The 19,789-nt window shown below is 40.7% G+C and overlaps 1 protein-coding gene across 1 annotated transcript in view; it reads right to left on the reverse strand.

Moving 5' to 3' along the window:
* Positions 1-6: 6 nt before the first annotated feature.
* Positions 7-19,789, reverse strand: part of LOC133122958 (leucine-rich repeat-containing protein 4B-like) — a gene marked incomplete at its 3' end in the record, with an annotated part of 62,004 nt that continues 42,221 nt past the window's right edge. Inside the window, exons 3-4 of the mRNA XM_061233253.1 lie at positions 11,489-12,094; positions 7-1,668 (exon numbers count right to left, since the gene is read on the reverse strand). Of these exons, the coding sequence (XP_061089237.1) occupies positions 7-1,668; positions 11,489-11,734 (1,908 nt within the window). The remainder of the gene's footprint in view (positions 1,669-11,488; positions 12,095-19,789) is intronic.

The following is a 19,789-nucleotide window of genomic DNA, read 5'->3' on the forward strand; positions in this document are numbered from 1 at the left end:
ATAATGGTTAAGATGCTCAGCTCTTGCTAGATTTGGAAGGTTGACCATTTCTGGATGGTGCAATCTTAAACTCTGCCCCCCACCACTGACCCCGCCACCTCCAGAATGCATTGTGGATCCTCCAGAGATCCCACTCCCTCCTCCTACTCCACTTGCCCCCCCTGCTCCAATTTCATCCTCGACATTGATAATCTCGATGGCGCGTGCCGGGCCATGGTGTTTGTGCAGCTGATGCTGCTTCCTCAACTTGTAGAAGACCACCAGCATTACTGCCGCCATGAACGTGATGGCCACAAAACAGCCAATGATTATTTTTGTAGTCTTCATCACATCATCCAGACCAGACATGTTGGTAACATCTGTTATTGGAACTGTGAATGGCCTTTCCGATGGCTTGGTTGTTCTGGCAGAAGAGGATGAAGACACAGAGGACGATGTAGTGGCCAAGGTTGTGCCCCAGACCTCTCCTGAACTAGTAGGACCTGAATAACCCACAAACGTCTCATTTATGTACTGTCGGGCAGAATTCTCCTCTTGACCTGTTTCGACAGTTTCCACGGTGACAGTGGTGAAGTAGCTGTAACTGTTGCTGGCATCGGAGGCTGACACGTTGAGCACGGCCGTCGCTGTGGTGTTGCCGGCCGAGTTGGTCACCATGCAGGTGTACTGGCCCGTATCCTGTACTGTGACATTGGTGAAATTCAATGTGCCATCATGCAGGACTGAAATTCTGACCCTGTAGGATCCGTGGGTCATGAGCGTTCCATTTGGGGTCAGCCAGTTGACTGAGGTCATGGAAGTGCCCGTTCTACACTTCAGCTCAGCAGCCATGCCCTCGGTGACATTCAGGTCGGTCGGTGGCTCCACAATCACAGGGGCGTAACAAGTGAAGTGACTCTGATCCAGCTCGCCGATGTACCTGCCTTTGAGGCCGGGAGGCGCGTGGCAGCGTGCGCAGCAGGTGGTGTTACTGGGCACGGTCTCTTTCAGCCACCAGCTCAGCCACAGCACGTCACAGTTACACACCCAGGGATTGTGGTTGAGGTGGACCCTCTCCAGTTGGTGCAGAGGAGTGAAGAGGTCGTGGGGTAGAGAGTGAAGGGAGTTGTGAGACAGATTCAGCTCCTCCAGGTTCTTGAGATCATCGAAGGCATTCCGCTCAATGACTGTCACTTGAGAGTGCATGAGCCAGAGTTTGCGGAGAGACACCAGGCCCTGGAAGGACCCAGGTCGGATGATCTCTAGCCGATTCCCAGAGAGCTCGAGTTCTTCCAGTCGCACCAGAGGCGTGAGGTTGGGGATGTCCTTGAGTACGCACATGCCCAGGTTCAGGTAGCGCAGGTTGATGAGGCCCTCGAAGGCAGCCTCAGAGATGTAGTCCAGCTTCTTGAGTTCCCCCAGGTCAAGCCGCCGCAAAGAGGGAACCCGGTGGAAGGCATACCCAGGCAGGGTCTCGATGGGGTTGTTGCGCAGCCAAAGCTCCCGCAGTTTGCTGAGATACTCGAAGGCCTGGGAGGGGACCAACGTGAGGCGGTTGTCGAAAAGCTCCAGCGTGTTGAGGTTTGGCAGGCCATTGAACGCCCCAACTTCAATCTGACGGATGTGGTTTTTGGAGAGCTGCAGGATTTCCAGATGCTGCAAGCGCTTGAAAGTATCAGACTTAATCACCTAATGGAAGAGAGACAAAGGACAAAAATGGATAGAGTGAGCAGTGTGTGCATAGAAAAAGCTTACATTTCTATTAGCACGATAACACATTTTTAACATGATTTTAAATTACAGCATGTTATGTGTTCATTCGTAATTACTCTGAATGAGAGACTGCATCATATTTTAGGTGGTACTGCTAAATCATTTATATTCAAATAGATTTACCGAAGAGACAGTGGGATGGCATTGTGACAGAGGTGCCCATGTCTGTATGTCTGTTTGACAGCAGCATTCATATCCAGAGGGACATATGACAGAATCACTCATATTCATATGGGCGTTTCACAGAGGCATTCATATTTGTATGGAATCATATTCAAAACCTGTCAGACACCCTTCTAGTGATGGAGCTTTCACCGGCCTTTTGAACCATTTGAGAGATCCTGTGACCTGCTACAATGCCACCCAGACAACAGCCCACGGCATGCAGAGGGATGTTTCAGTGGGAGGAGGGTGAGTTGTCAAGTGCTCACTCTGAAGGCGCACTGTCATAAGCTAGCAAATGAAGCATGCCTAAGGGTGAAAAACATTTTTAGATTTTGAATCATTACAAGGAGAGCTCCAGGACACAACTAAAGCAGAAGAAATCTTCATACTAAGATGTAAATAGGAGGCTTAATGCTGATATTTATCTTTTTAATGAGCGCCCTCTCAACAGACCATTAAATGTGACGTGGGAGTGTTGGCAGAAAAACGTCGGAGCCAAAAAGGTTGTAATACAGAATAATGAGAAGACTGCACATAATCTTCATCAAATTTCATGTCAGAAGTGTTTCATACCAGGATGGCAGAGTGGAGTAGGGGTTAAGGACCTGGGCTTGAAACTAGAGGGCTGTAAGTGCATAGTAAGTGTATTAGGGCATTAAGGTCTGTAACCTGAATTTTGTTGGTAAATATTCTGCTTCAGTTTGGAAAAATATTTTATTTTGGTAACCCTGAAAACAGGCTAACAAATTAATACTGCAATGTTAAATACATGTGCATAATGTATATGTCACAGTTATGAGTGTATCTACTTGATAGGCATTAAAAATGGTTCCTTAAATATGAGCTGCTATTGGAAATTTTCAAACTCAAGATTACAGATTCATATCCAACGGTATTTCCTACACCATACTCTGCACCATACTGAGGTATACTCACACATTATTAGCATATTACAACATGTAGAATGTGGAGAAAAGGCTTAACAAGCACTGCCAAATAACTAAAAACAAACAAACAAACAGAAAGTATGCAAGTGTTCTGACATTTTTTGTGCCCTTCTGAATGTAAGTGTTCTAAGACGAAATGCATCCCTAACAGTACCTTGAAATCAATCTAATAACTGTATTGTTCCACAAATCTCCTTTATCCTGTGTCTACAGTGTTTTCCTCCAAGCAAGACTTTGTTTACTTAACCATTAGATTGTTAACATTGTTAACATATTCAGTACATTATTACAATAACAGTTACAAGAAGTACTCTGGTGAACACTGTACTTTTTTGTAAGTAGACCCAGATTGAGATCTTCATCAAGACACCTCATTGTAGCACTTCAGTAGCTGACAATAGTCACAATTTGCAAATAGAAATTTAAGAAAAGAATCCTAAAAATATGATTTCAGAATGAAAATATATGAATCACATAATACTGTTGTCATACAGTGACTTTACCTGGGGCATCCAGCACAGATATTGATGAATTGCTACCTGTCAATAACTTGCAAATATGCAATACTACACTAATTATTGCTTCTGGCAGTATCTTATGAGACTGTATAAATCATATTTGATCTCACACATCACCGTCATACTCTCTCTCACACACCACTATACTCTCTCACATATGCCACTATACTCTCACTCATGCCTTTTGCTCTTTCACACCATCATACTCTCGCACTTACCATTATTTTACCACAATTTTTATTGTTTTCGCTCCAGCACATTGGATTTGAAATTAAATAATGAATATGAGGTTCAGCTTTAATTTATGGGTATTGACATGTATTTAAGTATGTGAAGATAATGATACTGTTCAATAAATGTTAGAGCAAGAGTATAAAGTAAACTGTAGCTCACAATTCCACATGAAAACAAGTTCCCCCAAACTTCAGCTCCTTAAGAGTTCCTGGTAGGACCTACCAAAATATGATATCTGAAGTATAATTAAACCATGACTAAAATCTGCCTGTAGTAGTAATTAAAGGATTATTAACTGTAGTGCACTGTATTTTACAACATTACATTCACTATCTTGCATTTATACTTCAAACTCTGTAATTGGAGAAAATATATCAGGGGATGTCCAAAATGATTTTACACAAAGATTTTTTTCTTTTTTTCAGTTTTCCAAAACATTGGGCATATTGATAAACTATACTGTATACTGTATGTGATTTGTATACAATTTGTAGTCATTTTGATACAACAGAGTTCTTCCATTGTGTTTTATAAAACCTAAAGTGCTCCCAGAAGCATATCTTAAGCCAGGTGAAAAGGTATTCAAACATTCACACCTCATTGACCGCACTGGTTGGGGGAATTAGAAATTATATAGAAACATTACATAGTGTAATACACAAGTATTTAGGCAGTGACACCATTTTTGTTGTTTTGGCTGAGTATTCCAGCACATTGACATTGTTTGAAATTAAACCGTGGATATGAGGTTAAAGTGCAGACTGTCTTCTTTAATTTGAGGGTATTTACATGTATTTAAAGGTACAATAGGTAATTTCGGACTTCTAATGGTCAAGAGAGGAATTGCAGCAACAAACACGCTCAAAACCACAACACTGTTTATCCCATCCCGTCTCTGTGAACACGCTGATGTTGAAACGCCATTGGCTGTGACAATTAGAACCAATTTTCAACCAATGAGCTTGAATTATTGTATTGCTATACAATGTTTTGGTACAGATTGCCGGCCCATCAACTACATATTTGAAACCCGAATTTAAGGACTATAAACACAGGCAGAGGGTGAGTCAACATGTCAGTGAGCCTTTTTCAATGATAGGAAGGGATTTACAATGGTCTTCTAACAATGTTTTAACACAAAAATCTTACCTATTGTACCTTTAAGTAAATAATGATAATGATACTATTCAGTATGCAGTTGTGTTAATTTATCATAAATGTTACAGCAGAAATATAATGTAAAACCTATATACAATTACTTAATAGTCTTTATCAGAAGTGGATACAGTGGTTTAGTGTTTCATTTGGTGGTTCTGCCTCGGGAGATCTGCCAGGCAGCGGCAAATTTGCATACTTTTTAGTTTTTTCAGTAACCACCACCTACCACCAGGTGGCAAATGTGAGCACTCTAATTCAGAGCTGTCTTACTTGCAATGTTCTGAAAGTCGGGAGAAGCAGAGCATCTTATTTCTGGTAACAGTCCACAAACTCCTCCAAAACTAATCTAAAGATAAACATAACATAAAGTAAACTAGAAATATTCACAACTTTGTTCTGTGCTATTCACAAATAATTATGTTCCAGATCAGCTAAGCATTATATTGTAGGCTAAAATTGTTAAAACTTGAATAGGGGTTGGGAAATATGATGCGAGATCTGCATGTGAAGGCACGTCACCCTAGAGCCGTGTATCAAGGCGCACCAAAAGTCATTTTTAAAAATACATTTAATATCACTCCATCCAAACGCTAGAATCCTAGATTGGGCACTCAACGTCTATGGTCGTGACAATAAAGAACACAACAGAGTTTTTTTGTGAGTTAAACCAGCGATTGCTATTCCACTGAATAGAGACATCAATTGATCTGATACGCTGCTGGTTTGTGTCCCTGATAATTTTGTGGTGCTGTAGAAAACGAGGGAGATTCAGTGGAGTTGTTTTCATGCTTTTAAGTCGGAGACCAATATTAGTTCGCATTTCAAAAACCCATATTATAAACGCGGTACCCGGATTTGCTTTTAAGGTGAACATCCTTGTGGCCATTAGGGGACAAGTCAGTAAAGTAATTTGACTGTACTCAAGCAAAAAAAATTTTTGGGGGTTTTGGGGGGTTGTTCGCCCTCTTGGACATCTTTACTGTTGGTAGATAGTTTGCCTCCATCACAAAGTGTTAGCGTTAACTGCAGTTCATTCTAAATGAATTCTGGGTAACATTTTGGGGTGTATTTTGTTCTAAGATAGATAAAAGTACTCGCTATTTAGCTAGCTATCCAGTACAAGGGTTCTTTTTATAGTTAACTTACTGCCATTTAGCAAAGCTAGCTGACTATAAACCATATTTATTCCGCTGAACATCCTTCTGGGTCAAACTTAGGTAAAGCCAAAATGAAGCTTTTGCCTTGTCTGAATTTATTGTTGATTTAATGTGATTTAGAGCCTGATAGTTTATCTTTGTGCAGTAGCGTAGCTAGCTAAACTTAAGAAGTTAAGAGTCGTTTTATTTCTCTAGTTTTCTTGCTCAAAGCCACCTCAAGCTTTTTTAAGCTGTGGTTTCATGTGGCAGGACCTTTCTGATTTAGGTAGAGAAAAGAAGATAGTTAGGAGTAAAGATGTGGCCTAAGCTATGTGAGGGGTGTACAATGATTGCAATGCTGGAAAGCGATTTGATTGAGCTGTTCGTCTGTCATCATTGTCAGCTTGTTGACCATCTCCAGAGCAAAATTCTTGATCTCGATGGCCAATTGCATAGCTCAAAATTGGAAGAGTTCAAGAAACTTAGTTTAAGGAGCTACAGCCGGGAGGGGGGGAGGGGGTAAGAGCAGGCAGGGTGACAGAGTTGGCTGACAGTAGGGCGCAAGCATCTCCAGGGGTGGTGGTATCCAACGAATTCCAGCCCTTGCAGGAATTGGACCGGCCCCTGTCTCTGAGAGTGTGAAGATTAATGAGCATCAGGGCACCCCAATGGCCACATCCTCCACGAAAAGAGAGTTGGTGATAGTGGAGGATTTCATTATTAGAAGGGTAGGTAGCATTGTCTGTTCACGTGAAAAATAATCTTGCATGGTGTGTTGCCTGCCTGGTGGCCAGGCAGAAGATATCCTGGATATCTTACAAAAAATTAATTTTTGGAACTTGATATTGTTATTATTAGTGGGGGCTATGACATACGGACCCTTCATCATTCTGTGCCTTCATTACATTAACAATTATTATCTCTATTGTTTAATATCAAAGAATGGATATTCTACCAAGTAGAAGAGAGTAGCATTTAGTATTATAATTCAGTGTGAATACCAAGCGCTCCTTCCGCTGTTATGGCAACCTCAATGAGAGGCACTCATCAAAAACTCAAACCTTTCAATGTAGACCTACATTATATTGTAGGCCTCGCAATACAAACATTAAAATAAAAAATAATAATGTGTCAATAATATTAGTCTAATGCACATTGCTGGCAGAATGAGGTTGTGTAATTGTTTGCTCATAAGAAGGTACTATTGTTTTAAAATTAGAGTGCTACAGTTTGTAGCCCCAAAACATGCAACCCATTTTGATTTCCACTCCTCTGTCAATGTAGGTGCCAAATTCATATTTATTTGATTTGCATATTATTGCATTTAATACATTTTACACAGATGTTGATAATTGGTTATAGTCTAGCACTTAAAAATGTGCAGTATTTACATCCCATAGCAGTGTAGGCTGCTATTTGCAGTGGAGTCAATATTGAGTAATTAGTGCATGTCTCTCAGCAAGGACACACGGTTTAATAAGAAAAATGAGAATGTCAACTTAGTTAAGTTTAGTTTGTTGCTTGTTATAAGATGACAGAGCCACACAGCTTTGAGACCATGACAGTGGAATGTGGATATTGGTTTGTTTGTATCCTCAATGTGGATATATAATCCCTTTTTTTCTCTCTAACTTACAAGCAGTCAGGGTATTGAATAGCGGACACATTAGCACTTGCTCAAAGTGCCTAAAGTTAAGTTAAAATGTCAGAAAAAATGTCAGAAAAATAATTTTTGTATTCAGTAACTGATAATAATATGTGAACAATGTCATGTCAAGTCATCTTAAAACAGGGGTGCACAATGTGGGCCGGTCCGCTTCAGGATTTTCTGCCAACTTCTGCTATTAATTATTTAATTTGCTCAATCATAATTTGATCTGACATTTGTATAAAGACCAGCCATAGCTGCAAGTATAACCTAGAGATTATACTGTGCTCAAGTACAGGAGTGAACCAGCATAGGTTATACAGCAGTCAGAAAACTAAAACTAAGGAAACTGGTTGGAACGAAAACCAGCATACAAACCGGCCCTCCAGGACTGGAGTTGTGCATCCATGTTAAAACCCTGCCATAATTAGAATTAAAATAAGAACTTTTTAAATAACAGTTTCTAATTGTAACCACATTATCCATGAAATCAAATAATAATTCAGTTGGCCCTTTATCATTTAATGTTTCTGAGGCACAAGTGACAAATCAAATGAAATTGCATTTTTCCCCTTTGCATTATAATTTTAATGGGGTCACGCATAAACCCTGCCAAAAATCGACCAACCAAGATGTCTCCGTGGGAGTACCCGGCTAATGGCTAGACAGCTAGCTAGTCAGCTAAAATTATAATTATATAAAGGCATATGCTTTTATATATATACACAGACTAAAAATAACATATTTTAAAATGTGTTTGCTTGATTTATTGAAAAACATTGTTCACAATCTCAGTCATCAGTCATTGATTTTGTTTCTGTGGTTCTAACTGCACTTCTGGTTTACTGTTTGTAAATAATTGTACTATGACTTATTTGGCATTGATAATACTTTAAAGACAAAGAAAGATAATAAATTACCTTTGCTTAATTGTGCATAGTTTACATAGTTTTGGCATATTTACTGTATTGAAAGAACATTTGGAGAGATAGATGTATTCTGTGGTTACTCAGTCAGAAGGCTCCCCTGTAGTCCTGCCTGTCTGGGTGGGGCTCTGAGTCATTAACAACAAAGGAGGAGTGGTAAAATGATATGTGTTAGTCTGTGACTGAAATTCCAACTCCAGTCTACAGCGGCAGCGCAGAATGCTGAATTCCATCCAGTCCCCTCTTGGTCATATTTTATAAAACTTCACTGGGGGAGGGGGGGGGGGGGGGGGTCAACTCATCATCTTAATATGATTTAAAGCATTTGCCAAGATGTCCCCTCTTCGTGGTTGTGTAATGACACCATGGTCCACTATTAGATAGGTAGACAAGTGCACACACACCCCATCATACTCTCACACACATACACAGACATCTCACCTGTCCCAGAATTCAGCACCTGCTCCCTGATACCAGCAAACAGACAGAATTCTCCCGCAAATTAGCAATATGCACCAAATGCAAAGTGAAGTTTAGAAATGTGCATTATCCCGTTGCTAATTGATAGGTATGGGCATGGTTAATCGATTAACCGGTTAACCGAAATGGACACTTGACACTTTCTATTAAATTCTGGAGTTGGGTAGGCTAACCTACAGCAGTGGGGTTATAGAATTTCAGATTAGCTGAATGATTGCAGCACCACTGACTCAAAAATGCAGCGGAGTAGGCAATGGCAAGCAACATTTTGAAGAGGATAATCTGTAAAAAAAAATAAAGTTGGGAAGATAAAATCCGACATTCCTGCTGTCTGAAATGTTACTTTCACGTTACTTGCTCATCTTAGATTTGATTAGAATCAGAAATGTCAGTTGTAGTTTTATTACCTTTAATATGAAATGAAACAAAAAAACAGCATGAGATGCGTTTTATGGGAAAAGGCCCTGGATAGGATTTTGCGATTGCGGACCGTGGGTGGGAGTTGTATAGCTACATAATGAATTGTAAAAAAAGACTCGTTCCCAACCCGGAGGGAGCAATCCACCGTTTTCCGGCAGAGAACCATGGCCTCGGACTTGGAGGTGCTGACTCTCATCCCGGCCGCTTCACACTCGGCTGCAAACCGCTCCAGTGCGTGCTGAAGGTCACGGTCCGATGAAGCCAGCAGAACCACATCATCCGCAAAAAGCAGAGATGCGATTCTGAGGTCACCAAACCGGACACTCTCCCCACCTCGGCTGCGCCATGAGATCCTGTCCATGAATACCACAAACAGGACCGGTGACAAGGGGCAACCTTGGCGGAGTCCAACACCCACAGGAAACGTGCTTGACTTTGTGCCGAGAATGCGGACACAGCTCTCACTTTGGTTATACAGGGACCTGATGGCTCTTAACAACGGCCCCGGTACCCCATACTCCCGCAGTACACCCCACAGGGTTCCCCGGGGGACACGGTCGAAAGCCTTCTCCAAGTCCACAAAGCACATGTGGACTGGATGGGCAAACTCCCATGACCCCGCCAGCAACCCTGCCAAGGTAAAGAGCTAGTCCACTGTTCCACGGCCAGGACGGAAGCCACATTGCTCCTCCTGAATCCGAGGTTCGACCATCGGTCGGAGCCTCCTTTACAGTACCCTAGAGTAAACTTTCCCAGGGAGGCTGAGGAGTGTGATACCCCGGTAATTGGAGCACACCCTCCGGTCCCCCTTCTTGAAAATGGGGACCACCACCCCGGTCTGCCACTCTACAGGTACTGTCCCCGACCTCCACGCGACACTGAAGAGGCGTGTCAGCCAAGGCAGCCCAACAATGTCCAGAGCCTTCAGCATCTCAGGGCGAATCTCATCTACACCCGGCGACTTGCCACTGAGGAGCTTTTTGACTACCTCAGCAACTTCCGCCAGGGATATAGGTGCAGATTCCCCCGAGTCTTCGGGCTCTGCCTCTTCCACAGAGGACGTGTTGTTCGGGTTCAGGAGCTCCTCGAAGTGCTCTTTCCACCGCTCGACAATATCCCCAGTCCGGGTCAGCAGTTCTCCTCCCCTGCTGAAAACAGCCTGAGACAAGCCCTGCTTTCCCTTTCTGAGTCGTCGGATGGTTTGCCAGAACTTCCTCGAGGCCAACCGAAAGTCCTTCTCCATAGCCTCCCCGAACTCCTCCCATACCCGGGTTTTTGCTTCAGCGACTGCCGAATTTCATAAAACCAACCAAAAACTTTCACTTTGGAAAAAGCGTAATGTCACACATTAGTGGTCAACTGTGTCCACAGATAGCCTATGTTGTTGCATGCCATTCCTCGGGTAGTGACCTGTAGTTACAATATCTGTTGGTTAGCGACTAGCCTATTGCTTGGTATTGATATTTAGACTTGCCATTTTCATGCTTGCCAGTGTCATGACTTCTACATAATTGGAGTTTGGAAATATTACAGGTGATACGCTGCTATAGACATCTTTTGTGCAACCATAAATTCATGAATTGCAAGTTTTTTCCTGAAATAATGCCCCTGTTGTACAGTCAGATATATATATATATATATATATATATATATATATATATATATAGTCTTCTATCATTTTGGTGGTGTGGTGCAGCATATTGCAACATGCTTGTATAGCAAATAGATTTTTAAACGGTTAATCGATTAAATGCCGGCAGTTAACTGAAACATGAAAATACTGAAAATGCCCATCCCTGCTAATTGAAGGATAATCACAAATTAAGGAGCTGAGAAGCAATGAGTGAAAAATGAACAGGTGGTCTCCCAGAAATAAGTTTGACAAAGGTGGGATGTCTGCATCAGTACACTCTCACACATACAGTACACCATCATACTCTCACAGCCATCATGCCTTCTCTCACACTATTATTATTCTCACATACACCATTATACTCTCTCACACATCAATATGGTCTTTGTATACTCCCATAGTATCTTAGTATCTGACACAAACTTTTACAAATGCACACATGTACACAAAGGCATGAAAAGACAAATTTACCTGTATTGAATTCTCCTGTAGGTTGAGGTATCGCGTGTTGACAGATATACTTTCAGGCACCTCCTCTAAGTTCCTTCTTGTACAGATGACCCTGCTTGCCTGATTGGAACAGCTGCAGAGGGCAGGGCAAGCAGAGGCGGCCCCTGCCAATTCAGGCCCGGGGGGGAGGAGCCACAAAAGCAGCTGGACCAATAGGAGAAGGAGGGGGGAGGGGTTGGGGAGGCCGGTCACCGTGGCGACATGCATGGCAACTGGGTCATGACCCTCCCCTTTCTTCTGAGTGTGTTGATTGGTTGATTCCAGGCAGAATGGTTTATTTTTTTGTACTTTGTTTATGTCTTCATTTATATGATTTCTGTACTTATTGGCTGTACCACTTTCAAAAAATGATGAAAACAGGAGAGTAGGTTCTCATATTTTTTTACATTTCATTTCAAATATCTTCATCCTTGGGGATTTGTAATGTTCTTTTTCTTGTGGTGTATATAAAGTTCTTTGTGGTTTGATGACAATGTAATATATCAATAAAGAAGGATGGAGGTCTATACACAGATGTGGATTTTCTGTTTTTCTCTGGATCTGAGAGGTGCTTCTCCTGTATTGTTACTGTGAAAAGAGAGAAAGAATGAGATTAATGCAGTGCACACTAAGAAACAAAAATAGATTCCATAGCACACATGTATATCAGTTGTCTCCAACCCTGGACCTGGAGATCTACCATGTCTGCTGGTTTTTGTTTTCACATTAAAATCAGTGGCATGTTCAATTGGAAAGATTTTTGCAACATTGTGCTGTGCTGTGTTGAACAATATGTTTTTCCCATATGTTCCTTCCAACGTTTTTTGCAACAGGCTTTGAGATATGTTTGCATCTGTTTGGTGGGTGTGTCAGGGGTGTATCAATATTGACGTAGGCCTATGCTTTAAAGTGCAGAGAATGCCTTCTCAGGCGCCATCGGAGCAAACCTCCTATGTCAGTCAGTTCGCCCACAGTTTGCAACAGGATGTTCAATGCGCCAACGTTTCTGTTTAAATAAACGCTTTGCTGCATTTTGTCAGGTCTGCACGTGGCCCAGCACTCTGTTGAAACTCAGGTAATGTGAGTTAATCGTGTAAGCTACATCTGGTGCTCATTCTTACCTTTTAATATAGGACTATGACCACCAGCACCTTATATTAAACCAAGGTGTGCATTTATTCTTCTTTTTTAAAGCGAAGCACCATACCCAGCTACTGCATACTACAATAAATCGACACCGACAAAAGCTAATATGAAAAAGGATAAAGGCAAAATAAGCAGTCATTTTCAGATTACTTACATCCATTACATTCCCTTTGGGCTATAACGCTGGACCATGTTCAGCCCCAACCAAACCTAGCAAAACGTTTATTTAAACAGAAACGTTGGCTCGTTGAACATCCTGTTGTAAACCGTGGGCGGACTGACTGACGTAGTACGGTTTGCTCCTATGGTGTCTATGAAGGCATTCTGTGGGCGTTGAAGTGCAGGCCTATGTCATTATTAATTCGGGCTACACCCCTGACACACCCATCCAACGGAAGCAAACATATCTCAAAGCCTGCTGCAAAACATTGCAACTGATCGGTAACTATGACAACAGGCTAGTTGGTCCATAACCAAATAATGACTTCAATTAAACATTAAACAATTGTGAGCTTAAACAGTGTGGAAACCAGCAGACCCTGCGCCCCTCAAGCACTAGAATTGCCCTTCCCCGATTTATTCTGAAATCACCTTGAATATAAGCATCAATCCATATTAATTCATAATTACTACTCATGCAATACTGACCTATTGACTGATTGGACACTACATGCAATAACATCAACAATGTAAAAAGAGAGGCAGAGAGGAAAAGACTATTAAACTGATAGATGGTGACACAGCTAAAGATAGGGACAGGAAAAAATCAACACTAATAGATAAAATGGAACAGCTGCTGAGAAAGATGGGGGTAACACTTAATGCAACAGAGGTTGAGGTGATGCAGCGGACAAAAAGAAATTGTGAAAAAGATGCCAAGGGAGACATAGTATGTGGTATCCCTTGAACATTAGAAGTAGAGTGCAGTAATATCAACAAAATATCTCAATGTATAAAGAATATACAGCAAAATGTTCTAACACGTTTATGCGTTCTTGAAAGTTTAAAAACATGGGATAGTTTACGCATCATTACGCATATATTTATTTTGCTTCTATATCAGCTTTGACAAGTTAAATAACCCCGTTCTGCATTTCCAAATTTGACTACACATTATACACTATTATCTCAGTTCTCTGTCATTCATGTACATATCAGGGTTTATCCTGCCTAAGAGACCTCTACGTTCTGTGTCATCCATGTAAATATCAGGGTTTATCCTGCAAAAGGAATTCTGAGGCTGCTCCTGAATTGAATTTTGTGGCAGCAAATTCTGCCGGTGTCGGCATGAAGAAATTTTAAATACAAGCATCAAGTACGGCGGATTTGTATAATTTGTAACTGCAATGGTGGCATGACCCTGATGTGGTGCTGCATCTTAGTCTGCACCAAGAAAGGCGTTACTGATGAAGAGCACAAAGCCACAGCAGATGTATGCATGAACTGAATGCTCAGACTTCACTCTGAGTTTGCTGCATTCGGACAGGTACATCTTTTCTTCTTTTGCACCCCAGCATGTCCATTTTCAAATGACATCCTATCGGCTTAATGTTTTCGACTAGTGGTCGGGCTAGCCCATGGAATTCAGTGTTTTTGGAACATGACACTTAAACATTTTTTTTAATAATTATTTTTGCCATAAAATGCCAACTCAAAATAATAACACAATAAATGCATGCCCTTCATAATTTTACACGTTATACATGTAACACACGTTATATCCTCAATGAAATATACAATTGACAAGACAGCAACATGGAGTAATTGAAGCAAAGAAATTCATCCCTCATATCAAAGTCATGTCAATATTGAACTGCAGTTCATGCAGGCAAGGTAGTCTCTACTGGAGAGTATGTGCAGACAAAACAGTGTCATGTAAAGGTAAATACAGTTCAAGTGAAACTCCCAAATGTTTGATAGACAGACAGCCAGACAGACAGACATATGACAGATATGCACTAAACCAAAGACATCACAGGCAACCTCTGAGAGCCTATTTATAAATCTATGACCAAAGGTGCAAAGTATTTCAGTTAAGAGCAATATTTAGCCTGTCAAATTAGCATTGTGATTTCTTATACATTGTCGAGGTGATGCAAAATGCTGCATGTTTGCCAATTATGACCAGTCTGCATAACACCAAATCTTACCTACAGAATTTCACAAGTGAACATAACCACAATGGATCACAATGGCAGTGTGTGCATTTTGCAGACTAAGATGCAGCACCACAAATGTGACGCACTGCTTCAAGACAATTTCAGAACACTCACTCACTGCCTGCTACTGACAGTTGTGCTATTTAACAAGATGCTTAACATGTCCCTCAGATGTCTGGGCAGTTTTGGAAGGATACTAAAATTATAACCCTCATGTTAAAAATAGCAGCATGTGCCTCAGACAGAAATAAATAGTACTTTACTAAATTTAAAATATGCCCACAAGCATTTACCATTTACATTATATCCAGAAAGCCCGCAGTACTGGTCGGGGTGGCGGCCTAGCCATTTTCCATAAGGATGAGCTGGAAATATCATCCCTCCCCCTCCCCCCACCATCCTCATTTGAATGCCTTGCTGTTCAATGTAAACCACCTTTCCATATGACAATAGTACTTATCTACCGGCCACCCAAACTTAAACCAAATTCTGTCTTCATCTCCGAAATCCACGACCTTCTCACAACACTCTGCACCTCATCCTCAAACATAATAATCCTCGGAGACGCCAACATCCATGTTGACAACCCCTCCTGCACCTTTGCATCTGAATTCCTGCAACTCATCGACTCCCTCAACCTCTCACAACAGGTCCATGTCTCCACACACAGGAAGGGCCACACACTGGATTTGGTCATCACTGACACCGCCCGGTCAGCAATCTGGTCGCCTATGAAATGGGCGTGTCCGACCACAAGGTCATTTCCTTCATCCTGCCATTTCCCCCCTCCCACACTAAACCCAAACGTCAAATTCATTTTAGAAGCCTAAAAAACATTAACCCAGACACCCTGACTGCAGACCTCAACCTTCTCTCCTCTGCCACCCATTCATCAGCCACTGAATCAGTGGCATTCTACAACTCATCCCTGAGCAGTCTCCTGGACACCCATGCCCCACTACAAACTCGATCTGTTACCTTCTCTCGCTCAGCTCCATGGTTCACCAGCGAGCTACGAAAAATGAAGACGGCTGGGCGTGTCCTTGAGCGGCGTCATATTGCCTCTGGACTAACGGTCCACAAACTGGCCTACAGTGACCATCAAAAGGCCTATTCAAAGGCACTCAGTGAGACACGGGCTAACTTCTTCTCTAACATCATTAACAACACCCCTGGCAACTCAAAACAGCTCTTCGTCTCGACTACTGCAACGCACTTCTCATCGGGATTCCAAGCAAGAGCCTTCAAAAGCTTCAATACATCCAGAACAGTGCTGCTAGGATCCTGATGAGAGTGCGCAAACATGATCACATCACTCCCATCCTCCACTCACTACACTGGCTCCCCATCTCCTCCCGTACAGAATTTAAAATCTCCCTGCTGACCTACCAATGCGTCCATGGCAACGCACCCCCCTACCTCAAGGAGCTGGTCAAGACTCAGCCCCCCACCCGCAGTCTCCGCTCATCAAACACTTACCTCCTCAAACCCACCAGGACTAAGCTGGTCACTATGGGAGGCCGGGGCTTCTGTTCTGTCGCCCCTGAACTGTGGAATGCCCTCCCTGCCCACCTAAGAGCACCACAGTCAGTCGACTCTTTCAAGAGCGGTCTTAAGACCCACCTATTTGGAAGAGCCTACCCACATTTTTAGTTTTAGTGATGATGATGTCTGGATACTGCTGTTTTATTTTGCTGTTTTTAGTTATTTTTATTTTTATTTGTATTCTCTGATGTTTTTGACTCCTGTAGCACTTTGAGATTCTCGAATGGAAAGTGCATTATAAATTAAATCCATTATTATTATTATTATTATTATAATAATAATAATAATAATAATAATAATAATAATAATAAAGCTTTTTATAATTCATACAATGATTACTAGGGCAATGAGAAAATCATGGGTTGGCTATTTCAGTCCTCCACCACCAAGGGGTCGATAGACGATTTATTAAAAGCCATATGTCCAGTAATTGTTCAATTCATTGCAGAGATCATTTCAGTTAACCATTCAATTTCCACTTAATCAGACATATGAGAAGAATGACAGCACAATATTCACGTCCATTGATTATCAGGTGTTGGACTAAGAGAAGTGTATCACACAATGCAGTAATACATGAAAAGGTCTACCAAGAAGACATAAATCTTTTTCTTTGAGAAGATGAGAAATGAGCAACCAGCCTTACAGTGCATTTTGTAAAATTGTGTGCAATTTGGTAAATTTAAACATCATTGTCATCATGGTTTATGGTTTCTACTTTAATTTATTGACAATGTGTAAGCAGTGTCAATGAAATATAGAACATGTATATAGCCTGGTAAACTCAAGAAGTAGTACAATTAATAAAGAAGTTTTCATATAATACAAGTTATAAAAAGATAAATTAGCATAAAAATAAATAATACAATATTTAGGCCTCCAATAAGCTTGGAAATACACAAAGCGATCTAAATGAATGCTCCTCGTTTTCCTCTTCCCCCTCTGGTCATGACATAATTTGTTGAAGGACTCTTGTTTGAAGAACCATAAATGTGCATGCTGACTCTGCACCTTCTGGACAAGTACATCAAACATGACAAAACTGGCAGTTCGCTAATGCATTACCAACCTCTTTTGAATCTGTACTGCAGGTGTGCTACCAAACTGTGGGTCGTATTTGTCAACATACTGAATGCACCATGACTGCAAAAGGCCCTACTACATAGTGTTTCTATTCTGAAATCGGCATAATCTGAATCAAAGTATTTGACATGCGTCAAGACATGCTCAATCTATAAAGGGACCATGTCCTTTGTCTGAACGCAAATATATTAATAAAAAACCTGATTACAAGATTCAGAATGTATTTTGCCATATCCAAGAGTTATTTTAATATATTATATTATTATATATTATATATATTACTATATATTTAAAATAGTAATAGTTTGTGTCTGTAATTAATTTTGTAACAAGTTTGTAATGTGACCCTGTTGGCTATGGGGTAATTTTTCCATTTTGAAAACTGTTCCAATTGAATTAAGTAATATATATTGTATCTCTATGAATAAACAAGACATGGGTAATGTCAGGTTCGGGTTTTCCATATCTCAAATATAAATTATTTACATTGATCTCTCAGCATTTTAGAATAGGGTCACACACATCTTCAGTCAGCCAAGAGTTAGAAAAGATTAGATTACATTTCTCAGTGAATGATTGCATAACACCCACCATTGATCTTGATGTAAGCCTTGTACTGCACATTTGGAGAAAATATGAGATGGTCATTCACCTCAACTGGAATATGCTCTTTCACAAAAGTGAAAAAAAAACAGCAAATGAGTACAACAAAAGAAACAGTCATTACCAAAGCAAAAGAAGGAAAACACTGGAATGCCAGAACATTTCTGTGGCAAAAGCAAGATACATTTCACAACATTCTTCATTAATGGGGAGGACAATCTACTGGAAAGAAATCATAAAGCATAAAGCTCTGCTTTGAGAAAGGTCAGCTCTGCATTAGTTTTCGAATCAATTTATTTTCATCATTAAATTTGTGTATCAGTATGTCATGTCGTCTTGTAATGTGAATCTAATGTTCTTGGATTCTTGTATGTTTGTCTCTATCCTTATTTTAGTGAAGAATATCCATGAATATTTTGTATTCATGGACTCAAAGGGCCATATTTGTATGGTGAGGTGCATAGTGCACTGGGTGTGGCTTTTGAATGTTGCCATTTTTGCAATGTGAAGGGGATGGCGCCCACATCAAGTCGCGTGGCACAGCTGTCAAATGGGCTGGATTATTCTATTGAGTATATTATAAGAGGATAAGGCAGAAAGTTATCTCCCAAAAAGTTATTTTGCGGCAGGTGCAGACTTGTGCTGACTTCATTTTTTTTTTCTCTTTCCGTTTGAATTAGAATTTGTATTTGGGATTCAAAGCGTACATTTGCCGAGCTGTAAAATATATCAAAAGCTGTACAGCAATTAAAGCTCATTGGTTGAAATGCCACACCCAATGGCATTCTGGGGGCTTATTCTGATTGTTCGTGTCGCAGCCCAAATTGCACTCCAGACAAGCAATCACTGAAACTCTGTGTACTATTGCTTATTATCCAAGCAAAGACTACATATCTAGTTACAAAACAATACCAGTTTGTTATCAGTAGCAAAAAGCAAATTAGCTATAGTTAGCTTGAAGAACATTCAGGAAGCTAACTAGTAATCACTAATTTGCTTGTTATAGCAAACAGGTATTGTTTTCTAACTAGATCAGCAATAGTATACAGAGTTTTAGTGATCGCTTGTCTGGAGTGCAATTTGGGAAGCTACACATTCTTTTTGTCTCTTTACGTGTTCAATCATCCGTAAACCATTATTTCTCTCAAACTGTAAGTTGCAGTTGCAAATTATCTTATTTATACAAAATATCTTAGTTATATAGCTAGCTAGTTACGCAGTCAAATAATTTACTTGTAGCACACCAATGTCAAGATGTCATAAAGTCACCTGTTCGGCAAACATTTTCTTACTAGAACACTACGAAAAGACGGTAGGCTCTGTTGCGTTTGTCACTGTCAGCTTTCCAAAACAGTGCACGAGAACACTGAACTGTATAATAACGATTTATATTATGTGTTATGTTCATAGACTGTGGGAAGCATAAACAGTGTTGTGGTTTACAGGTTGGCTGTTGTTGCAATTCTTCTCTTGAGCATTAGTTCGAAATTACCTATTGTACCTTTAAATATGCTATTCTATAAAATTGTTAAGTTTTACTAAACAAAATAGATCAGAAAAAGAAGATCAGATAACACAGGCTATCAAGCCATTCGCAGCAGTGAATGACTAAGCATGAACTGTTGCTCAAACGAAATAAAAAATAACATACAATTAAATAATTAATTCATATGAATGATATGGCTCACTAAACTGAACTGAGTGATTTTCTTTCGAGTGGTAAACGCGCACTTGGGGTTTGCACGTG

The sequence above is a fragment of the Conger conger genome, chromosome 2 (genome assembly GCF_963514075.1).
Source record: "Conger conger chromosome 2, fConCon1.1, whole genome shotgun sequence".
NCBI lineage: Eukaryota > Metazoa > Chordata > Actinopteri > Anguilliformes > Congridae > Conger > Conger conger.